Source organism: Serinus canaria, chromosome 3 (genome assembly GCF_022539315.1).
Source record: "Serinus canaria isolate serCan28SL12 chromosome 3, serCan2020, whole genome shotgun sequence".
In the NCBI taxonomy this organism is placed as follows: Eukaryota; Metazoa; Chordata; class Aves; order Passeriformes; family Fringillidae; genus Serinus; species Serinus canaria.
In genome coordinates this window covers 67,150,475-67,177,933 of record NC_066316.1, presented here as the reverse complement: position 1 = coordinate 67,177,933, position 27,459 = coordinate 67,150,475, and the positions used below count along the sequence as shown (strand labels likewise).

General features: G+C 40.8%; 1 protein-coding gene across 1 annotated transcript in view; it reads right to left on the bottom strand.

Moving 5' to 3' along the window:
* The window catches only part of LAMA4 (laminin subunit alpha 4), a 98,545-nt gene that overhangs the window by 50,986 nt on the left and 20,100 nt on the right, over window positions 1-27,459 (bottom strand). Inside the window, exons 2-8 of the mRNA XM_009092869.4 lie at window positions 25,033-25,134; window positions 15,214-15,338; window positions 11,160-11,240; window positions 6,351-6,565; window positions 2,308-2,403; window positions 323-474; window positions 69-179 (exon numbers count right to left, since the gene is read on the bottom strand). Of these exons, the coding sequence (XP_009091117.2) occupies window positions 69-179; window positions 323-474; window positions 2,308-2,403; window positions 6,351-6,565; window positions 11,160-11,240; window positions 15,214-15,338; window positions 25,033-25,134 (882 nt within the window). The remainder of the gene's footprint in view (window positions 1-68; window positions 180-322; window positions 475-2,307; window positions 2,404-6,350; window positions 6,566-11,159; window positions 11,241-15,213; window positions 15,339-25,032; window positions 25,135-27,459) is intronic.

The window sequence follows — 27,459 nt, the reverse complement described above, 5'->3', positions numbered from 1 at the left end:
CTTATGCCAGCAGGTGAATATGACAAAGTGCAAACCCTCAGAGCTTTGGCAGAAGGCTGTAAACAAACCTGTTCATCAAGTGTTTCTGCTTCTCTGACGAGATCATTCATCTCATCTGCAGCATCATCAACCTGCATGGTCCAAAGCGTAGCATGATTCTTCTTTTTGGACATTGCCTCCTGTGTGTGGGAAAAAAAAGTCAGTGCATCTAAAACCAAACTCCTTCTCTAGTGAGGGCAGGGATTGAAATTTACAGGAATGGAGTGGAAATTCAAAGATTCAAACTACATGAAAAAACCAAAATATCCTCAAATGTTTGTACCTGGAGATGAGTGGTAGTGAGGTTCAGGTCATTCAAACGCCTTTGAGCTGCAACACCTGTAGAAATGCTCAGTAAAGTGGATTTGCTTTCGTCGATAGTCAGCACTGACAACCGGATATCATCTGTCAAATCCCAAATGCATTTATCGCAGCCTGATAAGAAAATAAGACAGCATAATTTTTCTTTAGTGTTTGTGTCAGCTACAGCAAGTGTCTTAAATTCATGCAATAGTGCTCCTGACCTATGATGTTCACTCTCTTTGTCACTGAAGCTTGCTGGTGGATACCCCTTTTCTTTCACTTTCATCCTCCCACTTCCAAGGTTATTTCCACAGTACAGTTATGACATTTCTAGCTGAGCAGCACCAGATGGGACTGCTCAAAGAGGCTGACACAGGGATTCTGCAATCAGTTGGGAGCGAGGGAGAGGTATTTCCTGGCTATTCCCTAGGCGCTACATGTTTGTGGACTGAAGGACGACAGATGAAGGTCAAACAAAACCAACTGCATTTTGTCAGAACCTCAAACTTGATATTAAAAATTTAGTGGTATGAGAAATAAGGATGTCCGGCACATGGGCTCTTGGCCACCTACTTGGTTACAAGGACAGCTTCTAAAACGACAGTTATAACGTGCTTGGAAAGTGCTTTTGAAGAACTATATCTTTTTTCCTGATGAATGATAGCAGTGCCACCTTGTTTATAGTGACACTGGTGCCAACACTGAATGCAAGAGGCTTAGGTGAATGTGAAACACAGATTTCTACAGACACTTTTGCTCGATATTTTAGCAGGTCCTGAATGTTTTCCTTCTGATTGTTCTTCAGGCACATGACCCCTCTTGGGAGTTGGTTCAGGAACCCATACGTGCTACACACTCTGCATTATACAGGTATAAATACACTAAGGTTTAAAAAAATACATGTGGTTACCAATAGCTACAGCATAGTACTCCGGGAAACTCCCCAGGCTTCCTCTCATTAGGGTGTGGGAGATAGTGGGCAAGGAACTGACTGATGGATATATGCCCAGTTGTCAGCAGCAGCAATGTATATTAGATGTACTGGCTTAGACTGGGGTAATTTTCTGCACAGTTAATTTCAGTGGCTAGTATGGGACCATGTTTTGGATTTGTGCTCAACACAGGGCTGATAATGTAGAGATGTTTTCGTTGTTGCTGAGCAGGCTTTACACCCTGCCAAGACCCTTTCTGTGTTTTGTCCTGCCAAGCTGGTGATGAGACTAGGGATGTGCTGGAAACTGGGAGGAGACACAGCCAGGATAGGTGACCCCAGCTGACCAAAGGGATATTCCAGACCATGTGACATCATGCTCAGTAAATACAGTGGGGAGAAGAAGGAGGAAGGGTGTGTGTGTGGGGGGGTTGGGCATTTGGAGTGATGGCATTTGTCTTCCCAAGTAAATATTATGGATGGTGGGGTCTTGCTCTCCTGGAGATGGCTGAATGCCTGCCTGCCCATGGGAAGCAGTGTTGCAAAAGTGTGTGTGGCTTGTGAGTGCACAAGTTTTCTGGCTTTTACCCTTCTGATTCTTTCCCTGTTCCTGCTGGAGTGAGTGAGTGGCTGTGTTGGTGATTGAGTTAAACCACAACTAGAAAACCATAAATTATATGCAAGATGTCACAGGTAAATTTGTGAGGACAGCTTTTAGGGCCAGAATATTATTTTTCAGGCAGTGTGTCTCAAGGTCTATGGAAATGGCTTTGGTCATAACTTCCCGACTGCTCTGCAGTTTGGACCTGAATGTACAGTCTGCATCACAGAGTTGGAAATATGCCTGTCCTCAGACAAGTGTGTGAGAACATGCTGAAGTACTCAATCAGCAGGACATTGTGTATATTCACACACTAAAGTGCCCTGTGAGACCACTGTCAAAATCCTGAGCTCACTGGAGTACCAAGCTCTTAAGTTACTATTTGTAAGCTTCTAAACATTAATTCTTGGTGTTTTTATGACAATGTTCTTACTGATGGTCGGGCAGTCTGTGTCAGTAGGAACTTCAGGACTGTCTGCGAGGCATTCTCCAGTCTGGCTGTCACACATTCTGCCTCCACAGTTACATGCTGGGGAAAAAGAAAGGACTTTTGAAAGAAGAATCTTCAAAATGTACAAACCCCCCTCCCAAGACTAGTGAAATTATTATACTTAGGATTGTGAGTTGGTATTCAAACCAATATCAAGAACTTCTTGGACTGATTTTCCTTTCAGTACTTTGAAAAGGTGTTTCTTGCGCTGGTGAAATTTGAACAAATAAAATATGAAGTGGAAACACCTCTGTTTCCAGAGAAGTGTGAGAACACCTCTGCTGAAATTACTTGTTCAAAGCTTGGTCATGAGTCAGCGAGGCCAGAGTTGCCCAGAAGGCCCATTGTACATCAATGTCTAGAGAGGGTGACATTTAGGAGATGTATTAAGAAAAGCCGGGCAACTAAAGTTAATTATTAGTTACAAATCTCTCCACAGCCCTGTGGAATTTATCAGCACTCTGTCAGGCTGTCACTAAAAAGGCTTTGCAGCTATCAGGGATTGATAGTCGACTCCAGTTACGCTGACAGCTTGAACATATCAACAAGTAAATATCTCCTACCACTTACAATGATGAATAAATGATGTTTTATATTTTTTCAAACTTGAGAAAGCAACATTTTTATTGCCAGCTCGAGTGGTTTTTTAAAAAGCCCAATTTTTAATCTAACATCTCTAAACCTCTTTCAAGGTTTAATCAGCCTTTTAAAATATATTATTTTAAAGATTAAAATGTTCTTGGAACACTTCAATACAGTAACAAAAACTCAAGCAGAACGTAAGAACAGCAGCAATCTATCTGGAATTTATTTTGGTCTTGTGATTCATGGTTTCAGCAGAACCTCATATAACGGAATATTTTACTGCCTTTTTATTGCAGCCCATTAATTGTTATGTATGGATTGCCCTTGTATTTACATTTCCCATTGCACGTTCAAGGATTTATCAAGAGAAAATACATAAAACAACTTCAAAGAAAACATCCTGCACTAATGTCAGAATAATTTTGTGTAAGTGGACCAGTGTTAGTAAAATACTGTTAGTGTTTTTGTACTGTTTTTAGTAGAGTTTTTGTACTAATGTAAAAACAGAAATTGGTTTTGAATTCTCTGATGCTGTCAGCATTTTGACCTTATCACAATCTGTGCCTCCCAGCTTTTGGATCTATGATTACTTTGAATTTGTTATTTCTGTTTTTTAAGAAGTCAAAGAAAAGTATAAAGAAAAGTTGAAAGTAGAGATTTCTCTTTACCTATAATATGGGGACTGGTCTATCGCCAGGTAGCAAAAACTTTAAAGGATAAAATTTCAATGAGATTGGTGTTCAAGAAAATAAAATTGTGTCTTCTTATTTAAATGGATACCTGGGAGTCTGCTACTCAAAATCTTATAACAAATTAATTCCAAAAGTAGTCTGGACCATTTTTCAACTACTGGTTTAAGAGGTACCACATTTTTAGTAGGGAATTAAGACTTCCAATGATACCATAGTTTGCTGGTGGGGAAACCTTCTAAACTTACCTTTATATCTGAGGGCCATTTGTGGAGATCTTTGAACTATGGCTAAAGGATATGTGGTTAAAAAAAAATTAAAAGCAGCTTAAAACTACCATTCATACCATTCACACTATGAATGGTAGTTTTAAGTTTACCCTGGTTTAGTCTTCCACTCAAAAGGGAAAACAAAGATTTTATATTGATATAGCTGTTTGTTAATTTAGTGGTCTTGCCTTTTTTTTGTTTTATATACCCTTTGAGATGCTCTATGGAAATATGCAGACTGGCTTGATTCTTACAATAATTTTATTTCTCTATTTTTAGTTTAAAGAAGGTATTTCACTTATTTCAGAATAAATTCTAAGCAATAGTTCCTAATTGTCCCACAAAACCAAACAAAGGATAAGCTTTCCCTGTGAACTACACAAATAGTTTGAATATCATGGTTGTATTGATGCACTGCAATCTGCACAGTACTGTCAAGTACAGCACATTGTGGTGCTCAGCAGAAATGAAGATGAAACGAGAAGAGTGTAATTCTCTGAAACATAACACTGCAAAATCAGGATTTGCTAGAGGGAACTTCAAGATTAAATTCACTTCTGAAAAGAGAAAAGCTGTACCTCTCACAATGTACTCAAGTGCCCAAGCACTTTTTATTTTTAGCAAAGATGAAACACTGCAGGGAAATCTGCTAATGAAGAGAATTACCACACTGATTGGAAGTCTGTGTGAACAGCCTGTATAGAGAACTCCTGTGTACCTCCTTAAGGGTGCAAACAGAAAAACTCTACGGAGGTGATGAAAGTTTGATTCGAGTTTCGAAACTTCACTTTCAGAGATGCTTTCCAAAATCACTTATTGCATAACCTGCTCAAACATTTGGAATGCCCTGAAACTCCCAGACTTCTGACAAAGTTACTCTTAGGTGCTTTTGGCCATGGGCAGGGCACGATTGCTGTGGTTTGCAGAGGTGAAGTGCTGGGTGTGTTCCTCCTGCCTCATGGAATTCAGGACCCACCGACTGGATCCTATCATTCCTTCTTGGACAACGGCAGTTAAGTCATCTCAGGTGAAGTGAATTAGGCAGTAAAGTTTCTGAACAAGAATTATTTTTGCCACCTCAAAATCACAGACATGCTATATTTCATTAACATCTTGGCTACCTAAATCCAGGCAGGAGGTGAGTTTTGGGGCATGCTGTTCCTCACAGCTAATGTCTTTTTAGCTGGTTGGGATACATGGCTTTGGCTTTTGGGATCACTGGGCATGAGCACCATCTCTTCAGCATAAATGGAATTCAACCATGTGACTTTGTGATGTGAGTTACATCCTGGAGATGCACACTCAAATTCCAGCTGTCACTGGAATATAGAACCAGATAGGACCATCATGGCATCATTTGTGGTCCCCTACAAGTGAAGATAGCAGCACAAAGGGCATGTGATTGCACAGCATCCTCACAGCCTCCATCCTGTGTGTCCCAAAACACTTTATAATAAGGAAGTAAAAAACAAGTACACAGTTGCAAGAAGGATCAAGACATTGCTGAGTCCCTGAGGCCTGTAGCTGTGCACCTGGAGGCCCTGGAGCACTCCTCAAGTTCAAGCTGAGTGTGTGCTTCAACTGTCTTACCTTCAAGACAGGCTGAGGTAGGAATACTTTGTCTCCCTCCTTTGTGTTCTGGTCCTTGAGGGACCCCTGCCAAAGAATTTGGGAGGAGCCCCAAGGTCCTTGCTCTGAGCACCTGCATTTTGCCTTTAGCAGTGGCTGTTCTTAAGTGCTTTGAAAGAGGATGTAAACTTCACTTCCAGAGCCAAAGCAAGGATAAAAGGTATAAGGTCAAAGCCCTGTTTGGATTGAACTCCATGTAAATTAGGGCAATATTAGAGACAAAACTTTGTGACCCCTCTGTGCACGTATATTTTGCTGAGGTATTCTGGGTACACTTTACCAGACCCTGAAAGTACCTCTTGGGTGAAAATACAGCAACCAGCAAGATTACACAGACTTGTAGGAAATGCAGAATGCATTACCAGTGTGGAAAATAACAGAAAATGAGTGGGTATTGGGTCAGGACAGGAAGGATTATACTGTTTCCATAAAAAATACTTTCAAGTTTTTAAGCGCCCTCAGCCTGAGTGGTCAGGGTGTGGACAAGCGCAAAGGTGAGGACTTTGACTAAAGAACTCTTAAAGAACCTTATTTAAAACAAGATTCAGGAAAACACAACAGGGCCTCCATTAAACCTGATCAGGCACTAGAGATGTTGGAGTCTGGGGTCTGAGACTTGGTCATGGGAGATGGAAAGAGATATTTCTCTGGTGCCTGGGATGATTCAACTGAATAGGCATCCAAATTATCCCATCACCTGCCTCCCAGAGGCCCAGGTATCTGACAATTGGTTCAGGCATCTCTGATTTCGGGGAGGTCACCCACAGATGGTGCTGTGCTGCTCAGCTCTGCTGTGCCAGACTGCAGACAGTACCTGTGCAGTTTTTAGCCAGTCTGGCGTCTCCGTAGTAGCCCGGAGCGCATCGTTCGCAGTTGAAGCCGCTGGTGTGGTGCAGGCAGTTGCGGCACTGGCCGGTCACTTCATCACAGTCTTCAAAAATCAGATTTGGGTCTGAGTTGCCATTGCAGTCGCATTTTTTACAAGTGCTTCCAATTAGCAAAGGGTTCCCATAGTAACCAGGGGCGCACCTGAAAGGAAGAGCAACACCGGCAATGACAAACAATGACATTCCTATCTGTGACACCTTTTTGTCTCTGACCTTATTTGTGTTACCAGGAATTGATCATGGTCTGCAGCTTCTAATGGACAGAGAGCTAATTAGGAGCTTTACTCCTACAGAGGCTATTTTGTGCTCTAATCTCAATCTGTACTGTAATATATTTTCCCCTTCTGGAACACCCCTGGTATCTCAAGCATACCAGTCTGCATTAATTTATTTTTTCTGGGTTTCTTTAACAGTGAAATGATTTTCTCCCTATTGTTTTAAAATCTGTGACAGAATTTTTTTGGCAGCAATGCAGCTCTACAGTGTTTATTTTGGTCTCTGTTTCAGCTCTGTATCTCACTAACTAAATTGTGTTATATAGGAAACTGGGGTAAGAGGCCGCATTTCAGGATGCTGAAACTCAGAGGAAGTTCAGACCTTATTTTTATTATAAATGTACTTAAAAAGTACTGACCAGGAAAGGTTTATAGAAATACTTCTGTGGTGAGGTATTGGGGTGGCTTCTGGTTTTTGCAAAACAGAAGAGTCCCTGAACCAGACTCTGTTTTCAGATCTGTTTGGTGTTATCCTGTTGGATGAGGGTAAAAGGCTGAAAGTGGTCACCATGGAGGATTCCTCTCGGTCTGCAGAGGGAGAGAGGGAGGCGGGTACAAGGCACCCCAGTGAAGGCCTGAAATAGATCCAAATTTCTTATCATGTCTTGTTATGTTTGGGAAGCATTTCAGTCTAGAAATTTCTGCATCTTAAAATGAGAGACATGTCAATATTATCGTGTTTTTTCAGAGTATAGACACACCAGCAATTAACGCTCCTGGATGGATCAGTGGCCCTAAGCAAAGAGGTAGTAACAGATTTGGCTATTTGCAAAGGAAATAGTCTCAGTTAAAGATGTTTCTGCTGATATCAGGAATGTGTTTAATCCTACAAGCAAGGGGAGCTTTTGCCAAACAACCCTTGACACAAGGAGAACTAGTATGGGGGTGGGCATGGAGCACTAATGCCCATGGTGCAGAAGCCTGGAGCTCAGAGATCATACCCCAAAATTGGAAATGAAGAATTCTTGACAGGAGGGGAATAACTGGCTGGTGTAACAATTGCTGGCTGAAGGAACTGGAGGATTGAATAGTTGCTGCAATAATTTAGGTAAGAAATATTTATTGTAGTTCATTCTGTTTTATCATCATGTTGTCCTTGTTTCCCATCCAAAGTCCTGTTTAAGATGATGTTTTTTCTGTCTGCTGTTGGTAAGCAGGGAGGGTGAGCACTTCGGGCAGTTCAGATTAATTTTCCCAGATTCTGGCTGGGAACCTAAATAGAGGTCACTTGTCTTCTAAAATCTGAACACAGTCAAATTCAGGTTCTGCCATGTCTGAACCCTGAAAATGTGGGAGATCTGATAAAAGCTTTGAGTTTTAATCTGTTCCTATATTTTCTGTTTTTTTTTTTTTTTTTTTTTTTTTTTTTTTTTTTTTTTTTTTTTTTTGATAAAGAGAGTAATTTTCTCAACATTGCTTTGTTCATGTTCCAGTCCTGAATCCTCACAAGAGAAACACATAAAATTTTAAGCATCTTAATATAAACCACTTGGCTGCCTCAAACACTGCTTTTCTCAATGACAAAGGCTCTTTCTGTGTCTTTGCAACACTGCCAGAATCTTTGGTGCAGATTTTATCATTTGGGTGACCCAGATGTAAAGAATTAAAGTGTGGCCGGGAGTTCTGTGCACTCCCTGAAGAACTGTGAGTGCAACACTGAGTGCAGAGTGTCATTTATGATTATGATTTGGTTGAATCATTCCCCATTCCCATGGGAGTTGGATCAGGCAGTGATGGGTAAAGCTGCTAGTCAGTCATGCCAGAAGTCTTGCTACAATTGTCTAAAATTTTAGTTTTTTGTTTTTCTGTAGTCAGGTATTTTCCAAATGATCATCTGTCTAATGTGGCCACCAGGTTCCCAGAGGCCCCTGAGCAGGGCTAGGGTCAGACCAGCCTTTTGCTCACTGCTGCCCACATCTACCAACAACAGCGTGCTATCCCCACCAGCCCTGCCATGTCTGCCCTCTCATCAGGACAAGGCCATTTCCCCCCTTCTTTTCCAAAATAAACTGTTCAGTTCACTTGCCAGGAATGTAGAGGACATTTCCTCACATCCCCACAGATACATTTTACAAGTGCTGCTTTTTATGAGGCACCAGAACAAGTTGCCCAGAGAAGCTGTGGATGCCCCATCCCTGGAAGTGTTCAAGGCCAGGCTGGACTGGGCTCTGAGCAACCTGGTGTAGTGGAAGGTGTCCCTGCCTATGGCAGGGTGTTGGAACCAGATGACTTTTAAGGTCCCTCTTAGACTGAACTCTTCTATGACTCACTTTTATTAGCCATAACTTCTTATTTGGAGAAGCTGTTTAAAGCAAAAAGAAACTTTTAGAGTTGAAAATAAATGTGCTATCTTCACTCTTCCCTTTGCCACTCAGTACATCTTATAGTATTGAGGCATTTAACCTCTTTTGAATTGTGGGTAGGATGTGAAAGGAGCAGAGGCCACTGACTGGAAATGTTCTGCTCCATCTCTGCACTTTATGGCCTGAAAAAGTTAAGAGGCTTGGAGTAAATGTCCTTTCCTAGATTGTATCAATAAATTACCCTTTTTTATTAAAAAAAGATATTTCCTCTCCCATAAAAAAACTGCAAAGTTGTCTTTGTTTCATTCTGCAGCCATAACTATTTCCTGTAAGTATTAGTAAGAAATTAAGTTCCTCTTCTCTGGCAATGCCAAAAGAACCTTTTGCATCTATTTGCTTTGGTTTTGGTAAAATGTAATTTGTTCAGCTGCTCTTTTTGACATTTGTGCCTTAACAAAACCTGCATGGCATCAGTTACCACCCTGTTGCCTTACTGCTGAAGTCCAGGAGAAAAATGATTATTCCTAAATTTCAGTTTGGGAAGCTGGTTTACTCAGTTGCTAGCTAGGGTGCCTGTGAGTTCACACCACCTTTTTCTGGCAGTGCCCAGCAGCAGTGTGTGCCAAGGAGGGACTTGCTCTTTAGCAAGTGGGCTGGGGCAAGCAGTGCATCATCCAGCTTTGAAACACTTTTTGACATTCCTGATACAAGTGGGAGTAGGACCAGAAGTCAAGTCCTATCTGTCACTGCTTGCACCTTACCCCAGCAATCAGCCAAGCTCTTAATGTAGCGACCAGAACAAGCTGATTCCTTTCTGTAGCTTTTTCTACACAGCTTTGCCTTCCTTGAGACAGATGCACTGTGTCAGACAGGGGAGTGGCCATTAGAAAACAAAGCTGATGTTATTTTCTGCTGTTTCTGTGTTACTGCTGCCCATTTCATAGGATTTGTATTGCTTGTGGTCTGGGTTGACATTTTAATAACCATTAAGGAACCTCAATAACCTTTTAATTGTCTGCATTATCCTTTGTGTATAAACCTGACATTTTGAAGGAACAAAAGAATACAGCTGTGGGCCTGTAAATAAGGGTGGTTTTTTTATTTTTGTGCCATCTGCTTTCACTGTTGCTGTCATGATGTAGTGATGTGGAGGTAATTGATGATTTTGCATCATCTGTAAGGATGATGCTCATTGCTCATCTTACCTTTTTCATTTTGTTTTGTCTTTGCATCTTAAGTACCCCTTTTTCCCCTTCTCTGACAGTTCCATTAAGTATCATTTGAATTCCAGGCTTGCCCATTATTGACAGATGACTAAAGACTTAAATACTTCCGGGGCTTTAAGGGAAAACAGAAGGAAATGTACAGGAAGCCTTTGTCTGAGCCATCCTATATTCCCTCAGTCTTTGTGCTAGAACTTTTTTAATTTATTGGCTGCTCAAGGACAATTTCTGAATCATAATCAGGCCCTTGACATTCATTGAAACATCATCCATGTGTGTTCATAACAAGTAAGAGAGCCTCTTACAGCACATGAAGTTATATTTCTGCTGTATAGTTCAATTTATTTGTGTCCTTTGTTATTTAGTGAATATTTACTGGAAATTGTTTATGGACATAAGGGAAAGTTGAAAAGCAACACTGGCCTATAATTGTTTGCTTGACTTTATTGAATCATGTCTGTGAAGTGCATTTAAAATGTAATGAAAAGACCTGCATCTGCTTTAAGAATTTGACTCGATAGTGGATTTTCTCCTTTGCTTTTGTAAAAGTTATTTGGTAGAAACCTGCTACTTTTTTTAGGGGGTGAATTACAAGAGGCATCGATGTGGTGGATATTTTTCACTTCAGCTGCTGTTTCTGATTTGTATTTTTTACTTTTAAATGGCATTCCTTTTAGGCAGATCACCACTTGAATGTACACAAAGTGCAAGGACTAGATCAAAATACATAATATGTAAATGTCTGTCTTATGCTGACACTTCTCCACAGCAAATTTTACTGCTTTTTAATAGGAAATGAACAAGATCATTTACCAGACACAATTCTATCTGATGAAACCATGTGCATAAGATTTCTCCCCAGTATGGCAAGATTCTCTGAAAAAGTTCTGGACTTCTGTATTGCTGACCAACAAGCCATCCTTTGAGTTTCTTACCTTTCACAGTTGGGTCCTGCATAGTTTTCCTTGCAGACACATCGTACACTTCCACTTTTTCTGTAACAGGAGACTGCAAAGCTGGAATTTCATCAGGATGAGTAGTTAGAATACCAGGCAATGACAGACACTTGGCAATGTTTCTTTGTTACAGTATGGACATTTGTCAATGCGAACTATGGCTCTTGGTTGTTCATTGCTGAATGGGTGTTCAGCTCTCTACATAATTTATATTATACCCCTTGTTTAGACTTTAAATTAGTTTAGGAAGCACTAATTAGTGTATAGAACTATGGAGCTATATAAATACAGATGAATAGATATGAAAGTCGTTGTCTTGCAGTGCAGATCAGACACATCTGCAGGTTTTGATACACACACTTCAGACAAGGGACGTAAGATAAATGTGTATCTCATGTGAACCTAATTGTTTCCTGTCTGTTATGCCAATGGGTAAAATATTTGTGCAAGACACTGCAGTGGGCACTTCACTGGGATTTTGGAATGGGTGCAGCAGTTTCCTATGCAAATCCTACAGTTTTTCTCAAATACCAATCTGGAAGTTTCTGGTGATGAAGACTGACCTCAGTAATGCTGTCCTCATCCAGAGTAACTGAGTTCACAGTAACCAGGGCTGCTCTACCCTCTTCCCAAGTAAGATGGGAAGAGTCTGCAGCCTCTTCTGAGACCAAGATGCCAAGTAGTGATGCTGACTACAGTAATGGCTTGGGCTTTAATTTCTACTGCCATGATTATAAATCATGGATTCCCTAGTTTTCTTCAGTTTTCAGGATTTAATAAATGTTTAAATAAATATGAGACCCAAGAAACAGCAGTAGCCAGATGTGAAAAGTGCAAATTTTATGTGGATTTCAAACACAGCGATAGACATGGCTTAAATACATTTACAGGAAAAAAGAGATACAGTCCTAAGATGTTTCTAGTTAGTTTGCAATGTGTGTGAATAAATTCCTGCCAGCACTAGAACACAACCAGAGCAGTGAGTGGCAGCAGTCTCCAGCTGCAGGCCCATATCATATGGTGCTGGGCAGCTGTGGCTGGGTTGCCTCCATTTCACACAGGACAAAAGACTCAGAGCAGTGGGAAAGTGCCTGATCCATGCACTGCGTGTTCCAGGAACAAACAGCATTGAAAGCTGATGACAATTCCCGCATAATTTCAGTTCCTGCCAGCATTTCTCAACTGGTTGGACAACCAGAGGCAAAAAATCTGTCTGGATCTTTGCTGTCTCAAAATATTTGGTATAACCAGAGAGAATATAAAATGAGATTCTTCTCACAGAATTTACAAATTAACTGCTGTGTGGCTTTTACAAGGACATGTTGAGAAAGTCACAATAGTTTGGCAGGCTTCCTCTCCTTTAACAAACTCTAATTCCTTCACGTAGTTGCAAAAACCACATTGTGGATCTAAGTTATGAAGTAGGACTGAAATCTTCCTCAAGTTTTATACTTCTTGTGAACTTTTGGGGAAAAAAAGGCTTTGTAATTCCCTTGGGTTTGAAAAGAAGTAACATCTGCTGGACTGTGAAAAAAACTCCATCCTCCTTTTTTTGTTCCAAAGAGATGACATTACACTTCATGTGCAATGTCCAAAAGTTACTCCAAAAGTTCCCAGGGTAGAAGATATGAAGACAGCCTGGTCAAAAAATCTGGAAATACTGTTGAATTCTTGGAAAAAATACCTATCTGGTGAGTCTGACAGTTTACAGATTTGGTATTCTATTTCCAAAGTAAAACAGCATAAAAACCAACATCCTTTGGATGTTTTAAAGCCAGTTATTGCTTCTCTGCTTTTGGTAGAGTCATTATTTTGCCTTACTCTTTATATGTAGTAGGATTAATGAAGGAAAATTGAAAAAAAAACAACTAATAAACAACATTTTTCTTTGAATTTAGTTAAGCTTTAGTAAAGCTTAATGTTGCTCAATTTTTTTTTTTTTTTGCCTGTTCCAGCCCCAGCCGAAGACTATTTCTGTGGTCAGGTCTGTCTCCTGCAAGAAGCTGAACAGGCAATTTCTGCACATTATTTAAAAAGGGCTATGAGGCAACTTGGGATGGGATGTTCCTTTAATTACTGCCTTCAGGACTTTTCTGAGGGAAAACCAAGGAAGCAAAGTGGATTTTTACTGACGCAGTTTCAAAGGGGAGACAATGTCATGGAACACAGAATATTCTGAGATGAAGGGACCCTTGAGGCTCATCGAGTCCAAGCAATGGATTGCTGTTAATACTGAGGCATCTGCATTCAGGTTTCTTGCAACGTTTGTTCTCCCTTCCCAACCTCATGCTGCTGAGTTTTGGGTTTGGGGTTTGCTTCTCCCTAGTGGTCTGGAACAGGAGAGCTAATGTCCCTAGCTACGGAGCATGTTGAAACTGGGAATGCTCCTTGGCCTCTGCTTCCATCTCCCACAGCACTGGCAGAGAAAGGCTGTAGCCCCAGTCCCTGCTGGCCCCACTGCACTGAGCTCTGCTCAGTGGCCTGGTGGACCATCCAACTCCCTGCTCTCAGGGAGCACCTCTGCAGAGCCTTTGGGCTGCTGCACAGGGCAGGGTCTGGGTGAATGCAGACCCAGCCACGCTGTGTCCAATGGAGCTGTAGGGAGCACAGACCAGACCTTGCCTGACCGACCTTGCTTGGCCGAGCCTGAGGCTCATGTGGAAGTGCCTCAGGTATGTGCAGTCCAGGTTGTGGCTCAGAGAACAGCTTCTCTGTGTCCAACAGGTACAAAACCCCACTTTGCCAAGGAAAAAAGCACTGCTCCTGTTGTATTTCTAATTTTTCAGGCATTACAGCTGCTTCTGAGACTGGAAGGAATAGTTTGCTTCATCTGCGAGCTTGCTCACTCCTAAGCCTTTCTACAGTGAGCAAAGCCAGATTCTTCCATTGTCTCTGGAGGATTTTCTCTGTAATCCAGGCAAAGCTGAAGTTTTTCAACAATTGCTCTTCTTCACCCCATGGCCCTTCTCACATATCTGCAGCTCACTGGAAAGGCCAAGAAGGGATTTGTGGGAATTTTGTTCCTTTGCCAGTTTGAGTGATTATGTTCCTTTGCCAGTTTGAGTCCTGAGAAGCTGAGCAAAATGGAGCTCATCCCACCTTAAGGTTGTGTGAGTAATCCTATAGCAACAGCAAACAAATACAGTGAGGATGAAATTCCCTTTGCTGTGACGTCCTGTTGAAAGCAGGATGGGAAACAACAGGAGAGGAACAGCTAGCTCCCTGAAAACCAGCGTCAGCCTCTTGGCAACTGTTTACTAGCATCTCCCTGTGGTGGGATTCACATAGATACCTCTCTCCCACAGCATGAATCTGAGCAAGAGGAAGCTGATAATTTCTTTCAGCTGCATTACTGACATGCCACTAATTGTTTCTAATGGCTGGTTGTGGGTTGGATTTTGTGTTTTCTTTTTAAAAGCACATAACATCTGCAGTTCTTTGACCTGGTCTTGGTTTTCTATCAGGCTTCAGAGTTTCTTACCCAAAAGTAGCTGGGCATCAGCTGAAGGGGCACTGTAACTGTCACAAGATGATCCAGCACTTTCCTTTGAACTGTTACTGTGCTAACCAGATCCAGCTGCTGTAGACTCAGGGGACTGCAAACTCATGCTTTTATGTGCTTGGTTTTACCCTTCAGGTGATATGGATTGAACTTTCTGTCTGTCTTTTTTTTCTGTCTCAACCATATAAAAATCTCTGATGCCACTTTTCTTGAGAATTGTTCTTTAAGGGATTTTAAATAGCAACCACAAAACTGAATAATCTCCTCTACATAAAAGGGTGAACTTGAACTTTCTCATTCTCTCCCCACTTGGTAAGAATTGTTACGAGCATTTAAAGATATTTTACGCCTTCTAAATGAAATGCTGTTTCCTGTGTTTGTGAACATGAGCACTGGTAGTCCTCTCATTTACCGCTGTGTTTGCCAAGGGCAGCAACCTTTGTCTCCTGCATTCAGGAAGGGATGCTGGCCCCACCTTGGAAATGGCCAAATGCAAGCCAAATGGAAGAGAGGCAAAGACTCTTTACATACTTGGCAAGTGCTGGCAGGGGGCAGGGGCAGGGCTGGCAGAAGGTGGGCACTCCCCTGACAACGTCACCAATGAAGCCATCGGGACACTGCTCGCAATGCTGTCCTGTTGTGTTCCTCTGGCACCCCTGCAGTGGAAGGAGACAGAATGGTGGAAGTTAAATGGAGGTGCTGCCTAATTCAGAAAAGATCACTTAGCTGAAAACCTGGTCAAACAGAAAGAGTGGCTGATGCCACACTTTGACCTTGCAAGGTATTGACAGATTTGGGCAAACAAGCTAACACAGCTGCAAATAAAAATACTATAAATGATTACAGTGACCAGCAGCAAGGGTTGACAAGGTGCTCTACAGGACAAAACAGACATATGAGGCTGGAAGGTGCTGGAGCAGAAGTGTCAGAGCTCCTCAGGTGTAGCTGCCAGCCTTGTTTTGAACTGCATGTGCCAAAAGGGAAAAATCCCCTTTAATGACTCCAAAACTGAAGAAAAGGTATCTGCTGGCAAATATTGTCAACAGAAGACACAGGCTTCAGCAAGACTGCTTCTGGAGAAGAGCATAGGGAGCTGTCTCACCAAGCTGCTTTGGAAGAGTGGGAAGGATACAGAGGGTTTCCACTCTTGCAACTGTGCAAGGAGTTCTGTAGTGTCCCTGAATCAGAACTCTCTGGTTACAGCACTTTGTATGGACACAGTACAGATGTGAGCAGCTATGCCAGGCTTGAGACAGCAATGAAATAGATCCATGGCAGACATATGTGGAGAACTACTCTATCAGTATGTATTTGCTGTAGGTTTGGGCAAGCTTCCTTGATTCTTTCCTCTTTTGAGCTAATACCATGGATCATGGAAACTGCATACTGACAGATTTCCATCCCTGGGAAGATGACAATGTCTATAATAAAGAAGAAGACCTCTGAGTATGTGAATTAGCATCAACTGATTCAGGAACTCCTGCTTCACTATCTGCTGAATAATGGTGCAAATAAGCAAGGGGAATCAGAGGATGTAATCTATCATGACTTCCATAAAAAACCAACTAAGCTGACAGAACACTTGAAAAAAGGTTTCTTTTGCAAATGGAAACCTGAAACAGGGTAGGAAATTAGGGTAGGATACAACAGTAACTTTTCAGCATGGGAAGAGTCACTGTTCAGAACATCACCTAAGCCTTGGTGCTGATATGAGTTTTGTTCAGTATTCACCAGTGTGTTACAGAGACAGAAAATGTAGGGCTGCTCAGCTGGGACAGAAAAGCAGGAGGGTGTGTTTGGGTTATGTATAATTCAAAAGTTTGTAAATAAGCTGAATGCAATACAATAGTTCACCCAAATTCTGCAATATGAGTACTGAGGGGCACTGACTTGAAAAGGTACTTCCCTACAAAGAACATAGACTGCTGCTGCTTTTTGCCAGGAGGTGAGAGTACTTGCAGGGACAAAAAGGGATTCCTTAGACAAATTAATGGACAACAGATTTACAAATGGATATTCCAAGAACTCAAGAGGTATGTACCCTGTGACACACTCTAATACAGCAGTTGTAGCTGATGGTGGAGTATGAAACAGAGACTTTAGAAATGGGAACCAGTCTAGGTTCTCTCCTAGCCTGGCTCTCCCATTGCCTCTGCTGGAGATCATGCATGGGCTGCAGAAAAATCCAGTGGGGCCCTGCATGGGACCTGGCCCAGGAGCTAGGAACTGACAGGGAGGATGTGTGTGGGGTTTCAGGAGTGCTCCAAAGGAGAGGGAGCTGCTTAGCCTGGGGCAAGGGGCACCTCCTTGTCTCTGTGGCTGGAATACCTTCAACAGCCCTGGGGTGGGATTAGTGAGCTCAGCCAACCAACTGGTCACCTGCAGCAGCCCCTGCAGATTTGACACTCACTTTCTTCTCCACACATGGTGTGTTCTTTGAAGGAAGAGTATGAGAAGAGAGGAATGTGATTAGGGAAGATATTTAATGAAAATAAATAGTCAAGCTTCACTTGCACAGACATTCCTAACTTGGTTTTGTATCCTCATGCTGTGACTTTGATTTAGTGGCAGAATTTTGTCTTGGCAACATTGATGTTTTTGGTTTTGCTTGTGAAAACACATCTGATTTTTTTTTTTTACCCAATATTCCTTATTTGAATTCCATAAAAGATCCCCAATTAGGACTCATTTATAGGCTCAGATCCATTTTTATTCTAGAAGACTTTGCTTGTCTTGCTTCCTGCATACTTTATAGTCATACAGAGCCCACTGTCCAGAAATTATTCTTTCTGCAAGGCTGTCATTTGGCCAGAGAACTCTACAGCAAGTAGAATGTGATGAGAAAAAGGAAAAAAAGTCAATTTTTATTCCACAGATCTTTAACGAGACTAGCCATTAGTGGTTTTAGAACTACTGGTTTTACTTAGTCATATTTTGCTGTAAGGAATAAAATATTTAGTATATGGAAAACCAGAAGGTTATTTTAATCGAGAGCCTCTAAAATGAGAGAATACTAGGAGAAAGTTTGAATAGGAGGAAGGGGAGGAGGAGGAAAGAAGTGCAATAAGCACGGGGCACGTGGTGAGAGCCAGAAGGCTAATGGAAGGATAATACAGTTTTAAAGATATTTTTCATTTGTCATTATCCAATGGAAAAATGATGGTAGTGTACCACCAGAGATACAGGAGAGTGTGGGCACTCAGCACTTGAAAGTGGCTTGAGCCACTTTATGTCTGAAGCACTGGCAGAGGCCTTGGGTGTGTTTGGTTGTAGCCTTCACTGTGTCTGATCAAGTCACTTCACCTTGTTTGTCCTAAGCTCACAGCACATGGCTATTCACAGAGTACATCTGCTCCTGGTTTCCAAAGCTCAAATATGACTGCAATGAACAGAGCAGGACAGCAAATGTTGCTCCTCAAAACTGCATTTTTGTATCTAAACTGAAGGGAAGTGAAAAAGGGCTCTCTTCCCACGGATACCCCATGATATAAGTGTGCATTTGTGGTTTTTCTCTGGTTAGTGATTATGTAAAAATTATCTTATTTAGCAAGACAGGTCTTCTGTGTGTATTTAGAGCCACATTTTTACAGTGATAGAAAAGGTGTCCTATATTTTATGTTCCATTATTTTGCATCTACAGCTAAACTGCTGAGTTCATTAAGCCCAAGAGACCCATCTGAAGGCAGGGAGAACACCCTCCCTGCAGCTCGTGGGTGATTCTCAGTATTGGGTGACACTGGCATGGTAGTTTGAGAAAAGTGTTTTGTCTCTCTGTGGATCATTTTGAGTGGATGATCAGTAGCAGCCTGGCTTCTAAAGGCTTCTAGATGAGTCTGCAGCAAGAAATCACTCATCCTTCAGTACACCAGCAGCTTGCCTGATGACAAGGATTGTATTTACCTGTGTAAGAAAATGTCTCAGCTGGTCCTGGTACTCCTCTCTGGCACTCTCACTGAGTGCCAACAATCAGTGTGAGCATTTTTACCTGGCTCTTACTGTAACTTTTAGTGCACACATGAAAAGAACACGGAATGGTGCTATGAGTGGGTGTGGGGGGTATGTGGTGTTACTTGGAAATGATCATCAACACTGAGCTCCTAGACCCATTTGATTGGAAGCTGGAACTGCCACAGAACACTTCATGTGATGCAGTTCTTCTTAGTACATACATTTGTGCAGAAATAATAATAAAAAGTTTGTTGTTTCTCTTCAGGCAATAGTAATAGGACAAGTTTCCCAGCACAAGACAAGCATGCTTGTGTAAATTAATATAACTGAAAAACTGAGGCATGAATCTGCCCCAGCTTCACTTAGGAACCTGAACTTGCAAGAAAAGAGTTCATTCTGATGGTCTTCAAAGGCACCAGCTTCATTAAATCTGCTATTTATGCAGTTTTAGGGAAATTACTTCATCTGAGGGACAACAAAGTGCAATTTAGGCAGTCTGGACCTTCTCCATAGGAAATAGGTAGCAGATTGTGTTTTCTGTGCTCCCTCTATAGTTGAAGAAAGACAGGACCTGCCACAGAGTGGTGCAGAGCACCTGTTAGACGCCTAATGCTGGATGGCATGGAGGCACTCCAGGGGAAATCAAAAGTTAATAGTCAGCCCTGCCTCTCCTAAGTTAGTACAACAACAGCCCCACCCACTTCTCCAAAACCACAAATAAAATCCCCCAAAATAGCAGGGTCTTAAATATTGTCTGTGAAATCTGGAAGGGTCCTCCAACTTTGACCATCTTACTACTTTGGAGATGAAAACAGTTATTGTCGCGATGTATTAGGAATTGTCTGTTTGTTTACCTTTTTTCTCCCTTATTACTTGTCCTTCTCAGGGACAGTCTTTTAACAACAGTTAATGCAGAAGATTTCACAAGGATAAATAAATTATATAGGTAAAGAGGTGCAGGTGGCTTACATGGCTGTGCAGTCTGTATTTGGAGGTAGATTTAGACTTCCCCTCATATATGCTCTCACATCTGAGGTTACAGAACTGCATAGCATTGCCCATCCCAGCACACCAGAATTTGTTGCTATCCCAAAATAATAATAATAAAAACCAGAGTGCATCACAATGACTTGAAAGCCAAGAGTTGTACATGTTTTATCTTTTCCATCTATGAGGTTTAGGGTTTCAGGCTTTCTCTCTCCAGCCATTGTGGGTGAGATGAAGTATTAGTTTTCAGAATTTCATACGGAAGAAGGAGATGAGGCACTTAAAGTAAACACAAAGTATTGAGCAATTTTTCACTAAAGACACCAAGAAAAATTAAAAAAAAAAAAAAAAAAAAAAAAAAAGAGAATAGCTACAAAACTAATTTCCTGATGTGGTTTGGGTCAAAATACCCTCTCCCACTCTATGTCAAAGTTTTGATTTATAGACCTTGTCCTGTATTAGTGAGGTGGCAGCTGATGCCTTGCCAAACACACCTGGCCCACTACTTTCTCAGCCCATCACTTGGGGTAGCTAACTGTGACAAATGTGGCTGAGCAGGTGGGAGAGCAGCAGCAGCCCCTCCTTGCAGTCCTGGCCTGATTTCCTTCATGAAACTGGTTGTGTAGGAGTGCAAAAAAAATGCTCACACACTGGAGATCATTGCCACATGTTTTCAACAGTGAACTGGGTAGGACAACAAATACTAGCTTTAAACATAGCTAGGAGGGAGGAAAATATCTATACCTGATAAAATGTGTTGACTAACACGAATGTTTTTGACAATCACTGCATTCTGGTCAGATTTTCAAACATATGTCACCAATGCTGTATAGATATCTGCAGCCCATCTTTGCAGAAAGAAGCAGTGAGCTATAAGCAGCAAGGCTCTTTGTGAAGGCAGAAGTACCTAACGAGCTGGGGAGTTTTGCTAGCTCCCTACTGCTTCTTGCTCATGCTTGATGGATGGTTGTAGATCCACTGGCAGTTCTCCAGACCAGCCTTGGCAACCATGTGGAACATATTATCCTCTTGGGCAGAACTGCCAAATCTGTTCCAACCTTTCCACTCAGCTGTAAACCCAAATGCTTAAACACAAATCACTTACATGACAATATGCTCTATTGTAAAAAATTCCATAAAAGGCTGGAAAGGATACCGGTGGATTTATCCTCTCCACTGAGAGGATCATTTGGTCTTTCCTGTTCCAAAATGGTCACATTTATTTGTTTATTTATTTATTTATTTATTTCCTTATGAGTATTTGGATACCTTATATAAAGACCTTATATAAAGCAAGACCTTATATAAAGCCAGAAATTTGCCTTCACCTTCTGCTATAATGCTTTCTTCTTTTGTTCTGTGTTTTCATGCATCGAGGAAGATCTAATCTCTATTAACAGTAGACACCTTATGTAAGACATTTATAACTCAGTCTTACAAAAATTTTGCCTGGATAAACACCTTGGTATTTTTAAAGAACTTTCTGCCTTTCAATCCATTTTGTTGTGTTCTTTTGGAGTCACTGCCATACTATATTGAAGTCACCTCAAGCAACTTGCTTCCCTAGACTGTGCAATCAAATTTTTAAGTATGGTAAAGCCCTGTGAATTGTACTATGTGCACAATCCTACGCAAGTGTGACAGTTCATGGCTTTAGAAAAGCTGTTTCACCTCCATATGCCACTCTTTTCAGAGGTGACCATCACAACCCCTCTGATGATCAGTTGTTTGAAGACCACTCCCATGTCTGAGTTTTGAAATGTCGAGCCCTCAGTGGAGATGCTCTAAAAAAATAGGTCAGCTGTACGTTGTTGGTGGGGAGTGGTCTGGGGGATGGTGGAGGAGGTAAAACGTTCCCTTCAGACTTTCCTATCTTACTAGCAACAAAACCTGATGGGCTTTATGCAGGGGAAATGCACATCCCTGGGCCTGCAGATGGCCACTTGAATCTCTTGCAGTTTCCTGTTAACATCACATATATGCATGTTTCCAAAATCAAAAGCTAGAGCTTGAAAAGAGACTTAATTTTCTTCTTGTAGCCAGGATTGAGAAAATTTTGTTAAAAATCCAAAGTTCAAGATTAGCACAATGAATTGGTGTTTCTTCCCCTACTGGCTTTACATGCATCACCAGATAGGGTCCTTGAAATGAAGCATTATTTGAAATCTCTCTTTTAATTTATCATTAGTAGAGCTGACACTGTTCTGGCTATTCTTCTTCTAACACTTGGGCGATTTTCTGTCCTAACAAAATGGACTGTGAGTCTCTTCAGTTTTTGTCTCAGGGTCATGTGACTGATTTCTGTGCTGGTTTTATGTGGACGTCTATGCAAGGAAGGCCCTGTCTGCAATAATTTTTTCTGTCTGGTTACCTAAGGAAATTGTTGATTCATTGACTGTGTCATTCAATAAGCTTTTAATGACTCGTGAATTTGATTTGCACTCTATGAATAAGCTGAGAGAAGTTTTGAAATAGAACCTCAAGGTATATATGTCAGCAGAAATTAAAGATATGAGCACTCTACCTTAAGGCATCATTTAAAAGGGTTTAATTTTATTTGATTTTGAATTCAGAGCACAGGCCAATGAAAATTTCATTAATCTGTGTGCTGTGGGAACTACATTTGCCAAATTGATTTGAGGGATTTGCATAATATGATGGCCTCAAAGCATCATATGGGGCCCAACCTTTTCATCCCTTTTGAAGCAGAGTACTTTTTCCTTTCTTACTGTCTTGTCTATTTATTCAGGTCTTACAGCTTAGTTATTGCTTAGACTATAAAAAAATATCTACCAATGAAACACAGTGTTATTATTACTTTTAAGCTATTATAGCTTCTAGTATGGTTAGCAGAGTTAACTTTGAAAAGTGATGGCTTTTTTATCCGTCAAATCATTCCATTATGTTGATAAACATGGAAATATAGAAAACTTTAACTTTGAGGAAGATCAGTTCTTCTAAAGATCTTGCTAAAGATGGTTTGTACCTATGGCTCAAGGTTAAGGTAAGCTGTGGTTATGGTGGAGAATCCATAAATGATAAAACTTTAAAACGCTGTTGCATCTTGGAAGCAGGGAGATAGCAAGTTCATAATCATGGAAATAGAGGATGACAGCAATAATAATGTGGGATAAATAAATATAATATATATAATAATAATATAATATATAATATATAATCTTTATTATATATTATATATATAATATATAATATATAATAAAGATTTATCTCACAGCTCATTACAACTAACTGAATGCAGGAAATCTTGTCTGACTACAAGGTGTGGTGGTTTCCACTGCAAGACTCATTGGAGTAGGTGGCCTTAAAATTTGAGAAGAGGGAGAATGGTGAGCTCTCCATACCACAGGGTCCTATCTCTTCACAGGAACTCCCAGATACAGAGGTATTGACTCATTTCTGCCTCAGCAGGCTTTGCCTAGATCCTTACATGTCCTTCTCCAGCACTTGGGGAAGGCTGCTTTGTCCACTGCTTCTAATACCAGTCACATAACCAACCATCAAGTCACCTTTTCCTAAATTGAATTAATTCTTTATCTACGATGCTTCTTCCTGCTGTAACTGAAGTTACATCTTTCTCTAAGCTTTTCTTCTCCCAGACTTGCTCAGTCACATTTTGTTGCTTACCAATTTCATTAGTCTTCCAAACTTCTCCAGAAATTTCCAAGTCTTCAGGAAGGTCCTGTAACTGCAGTCCCATGGGCATCTCTGGTTTTATGCTATCAAACCTTTAAACCTCTTTTTCATTCTGTACTTTTCCTCTACCTTTCGCTTTTATTTCACTTAAGCATTTTCCCTGTTCCTTTTTATCCAGAAATAAATGACCTGAGCTTAATGGCTTTTAAAATCCTTCAGATGAGCTATCAAAGGGCAATTTGAACTCAAACAATAAACTAGGGTTTAGCTTTTATTTTTATTCCTTACTACCTAGCTAGTTCCAAGAGAAGAAACACCAATCAGGAATGCACATTTACTTTCAGATAATTTCTTCCTGATACTGTAATTTTTCTGGTTTTGTTTGTTTTTTTGTCTTGAACCCTTGACTTCAGCCGTATTTTTGTAGAAGACAAACACCTGTTGTGTTTGTAACCTGGGGATATAATAATTTCCTAACTCATATATTTAGTCCAGAAGCTCTCTGGTGACCAGGGTCATCAGAAGCAGATGTGTGACCAGATATGTGGTTCCCAAGGATCCCATCAGAAGTTTCCCTTTGGCATCACTGTCACTTGACATTGTCATGAAGGGGACAATGATCCCATGAGCCAAAAGCCTTGTGCAAGTGAAAGAGAATGGCTGGGAATGCCTGGCAGTCTAAAACCACTTTTGAAAATTTAATATTAAAAAGTAAGCCAATATGTGTTCTGCAAAACCCAGCCAATTCTAAGCACATTACAATGGCCAAGCCATAGTAATTATTCTTGCCCTGAACAGCTGCATAGTCTTCTTCCCACAGAAATAAAAATGGTAGGAAATATGCCATGGAACTTGACTTGATGTATTTGAATAACTGAAAACTTGATAGTGGCTGCAAAAAAGCAAAGTATGTGAATATTATGAGTCCATTTTATGAAGAGATAAACTGAGGGCAAAGGTTTATGACTTGTCAAAAGTAACACATGGCAGAGCAAGGGGTTCTGGGCTCTTACAAGCTATACTCTTTACAAGCCTGCAAAGAGTGTACTAGTGCCTAGCTCTTGCTATGTGGTTTAAACACTATTAGCTTCCATAGTTTTTTTAGTGTATTAGTGCCCTAATTGCCCACTAGTAGTTGAGATTAGTTTTACTGGGCTGATTTTTGCTCTGGAGCTACAAATGTTTGACTACTATTACTAACCCACAGCTTTCTGTATGAGGTGATTCTGAGTCAGATTGAACATGTGGGAAATTGTAACAGTACCTTGGAATTCAGCACACTCTTCCCTGGTGTATTGTTTCAACCTTCTTGTGTTGTTCCTTGGCAGCAGGAGACTGCCAGGCAGCTGAATTGCTCTGGATAACACATGCATATACACTCACAGGGGTCACTCACCATTGTAAATTGTTTATATTATACACAGCACTGTATTCATAAAGGGGAGAAAGAAATGTGTTTGAATTTATACATTTTTTTTCTCCAGAGGTATACAAAACTCTTTCCATATTTCTGATGGACTAAAAATTTTCCATATGCTAACTGTCACAAATACTGCATGAGGAAAGTGTTTTGAATCTGCAGAGATAATTTAAGTGAGAATTAATTTTGGCCAGGATAATTTTTATGGTATTGATCTTGGCCCTACTTATGATCCTTCTTCAGCAAAAAGCTCCTGTGGTACAGACACTGCTTTTGCATTACATTGAAACTGAGCATTGGTGTTAAAAGTCAGACAATCAGAGAACAGAGGAATTCCTTACCACACAGATTCCAGATCCATCAAGGCATCTGTTTGCATTGCCATTACAGTTGCAAGGAGAGCATTTTCCTGAGCTGGTACGATAAAATCCTTCTTGGCATCCCTGCAATGAGAAAAAAAGTGTTTCCTATGCAGATGTAGCTGGAGAATTGGGTTTGGTGAGAGGAGAGGAAAGCAAGGCTACAGCCATCAGGTCTCCCCAGAGCACACTGCACAACCCCATCATAGCAGACCACACACACACTGCTGAACTTGAGCCTGTTCTTTCACTCTCTGTCCTGGTGCTCGGTTTTTTGCCTTAGAGTGTTAAAGCTGTCAGCATTCCTGCCTGTGTCCTGTCCCTGACAAGCTCTGGGTGTGGAGCTGGCAGATTCTTACTGCATGTTGTACTAGAGGATGAGTTAAGCAGACACCATAATCCTTTCTTGGTAAAGGAGGTGTATTTATAGGAAAGGAATAGCTTTTACTGAGAAAAGAAAGAAAAGAAAAGAAAAGAAAAGAAAGAAAAGAAAAGAAAAGAAAAGAAAAGAAAAGAAAAGAAAAGAAAGGAAAGAAAAGAAAAGAAAAGAAAAGAAAAGAAAGAAAAGAAAAGAAGAAAAGAAAAGAAAAGAAAAGAAAAGAAAAACACTTTAGAAAATTTACTTTACATCAAAGCTTTGATGAGATTTGGATGAATAACCTATGGGAAACAGAAACATACCTATAAAAATCAATGCTCTTTTGAATAAATATGTGGCTTTGCCTGTTTATATAATTTAGTAATTTTGATAATTTATCAGAGCTTACCAAAATGAAAGAGAAATGGTAAATATCTTGATCACCTTCTTTTGAATAATAATTAAAGCAATAATATAAGGAATCAGAAATACAACACTATTAAGGTGCCCTTCAAAGACTGAGAAACAAGAAAATTAAAGTGGATAGTTTTTGTTGTGTGGTGTATAAATTCTTATTGTTCACTGAGGAACTTTTCCCTCATTATGCAAAGCTGGTGAGGTGTACACAGACTGACCTCATCAGTAAACTCTGATACCATCAGGTACCCTTTGTTACCCTGCTCACCCTGTCCAGTCTCCCTGTGTCACATGCATTATCCTAGATTAATGAATTTTTGGATCCTAAATATCTCATTCTTGTCTAAGTCTTGCAATATTGCTGCAGAGCTGATATAAAGACACTGGCATATAATTTAGCACTCCAAAAATTATTTACTACACCAGTGATTTTCCAACAGTGATGTTTCTGCTGTCGCTTACAAACAGTATCCCTGAGGTGGCTTTCAGAGTTTAAGGTATGCCAGACTTTCCTGAAACATTTTTTTGTGGCTCTCTGTACAGAACTTTTTTTATTCTGTGGCTCTTGAGGTCACCTACCCTTGAAAAAGTGGGAAAAGTGTAAAGTTCAAATAACTCTGAAGGGTGTGTGTCTTGCATTTTTATGAGCTAAGAGGCTTCCTATTCTATTACTCTGTTCAAATCATGATTAGCTTTCCTTTGTGTCTTCCTATTCTTTATTTTCCTGGGTTGCCCTCAAATCAAGGATGAGGTATTTTTCTGCACTATGCAGAAAAATTGCTTAGCACCTGTAGCTTCTCATGCCCAGGTAAGCTATGGCAGAACAGCAGGCATGCAGTACAAATGCAGACCCACACTGTGACACCTCCCAGCCTGCAGAAACTGGCCTGTGAGCACTAGTGCCAAATATCCCTGCTGGTGGCTGGGGCTAGCCAGCCCTGGCACCACGCTGTGGCCATGTCCCTCCTGGGACCTGCACTCACATGTCTGCATTGGGCTGTAGTTAGTTACAGCTGGGGAGCTCTGGCTAGCAAGAGCCAGCAATCCTGAGTCTCGGCTGTGAGTTAACTTCCATTCCCAAGTGTGGCTAGGTGCAGCCAGACAAGCTGCTGGCTTAGAAAACAACATCTTAGGAGATGACAAACAGCAGGGTTTAAAAATGAGGTTCAGAATTTAATCGTTAGTCTCATCTTATCCCAGAGAGCTCTGAGAAGTGGAGATGAACATAAATGGAAAACTCAGTTGCCTTTACCATTCTTGTGCACAGAATTTTATCTGGTTTGTTTTGGAAACATTTTCTTTGATAATAGCTCCTAGGAGGCAAAGTCTTCAGACCACAGACTCTTTGGGACAGCAGAAATACTGTCTGTTTCTACTGCTTTTTTCTTTCAGTTGTTTAGTCTTTACACAGCAGTAGGACTGGCTCCCGCCAGACTAAGGATTGCAGCTCAATGATTACACCACACACTGTGGAAGGGAGGCAGTTAGTTTCTAAACTGAAAACAGATTCTTGTCCCAATGTCTGCCTTTGCAATGTTTCTTTCCACCCATACAGATCTAAAGCTTGTTATATTCTCTGATGAACAGAGCTAGTGGGTGGTCCTAGCTGTGTTTCTCTAGTGTCTGCCTGAAAG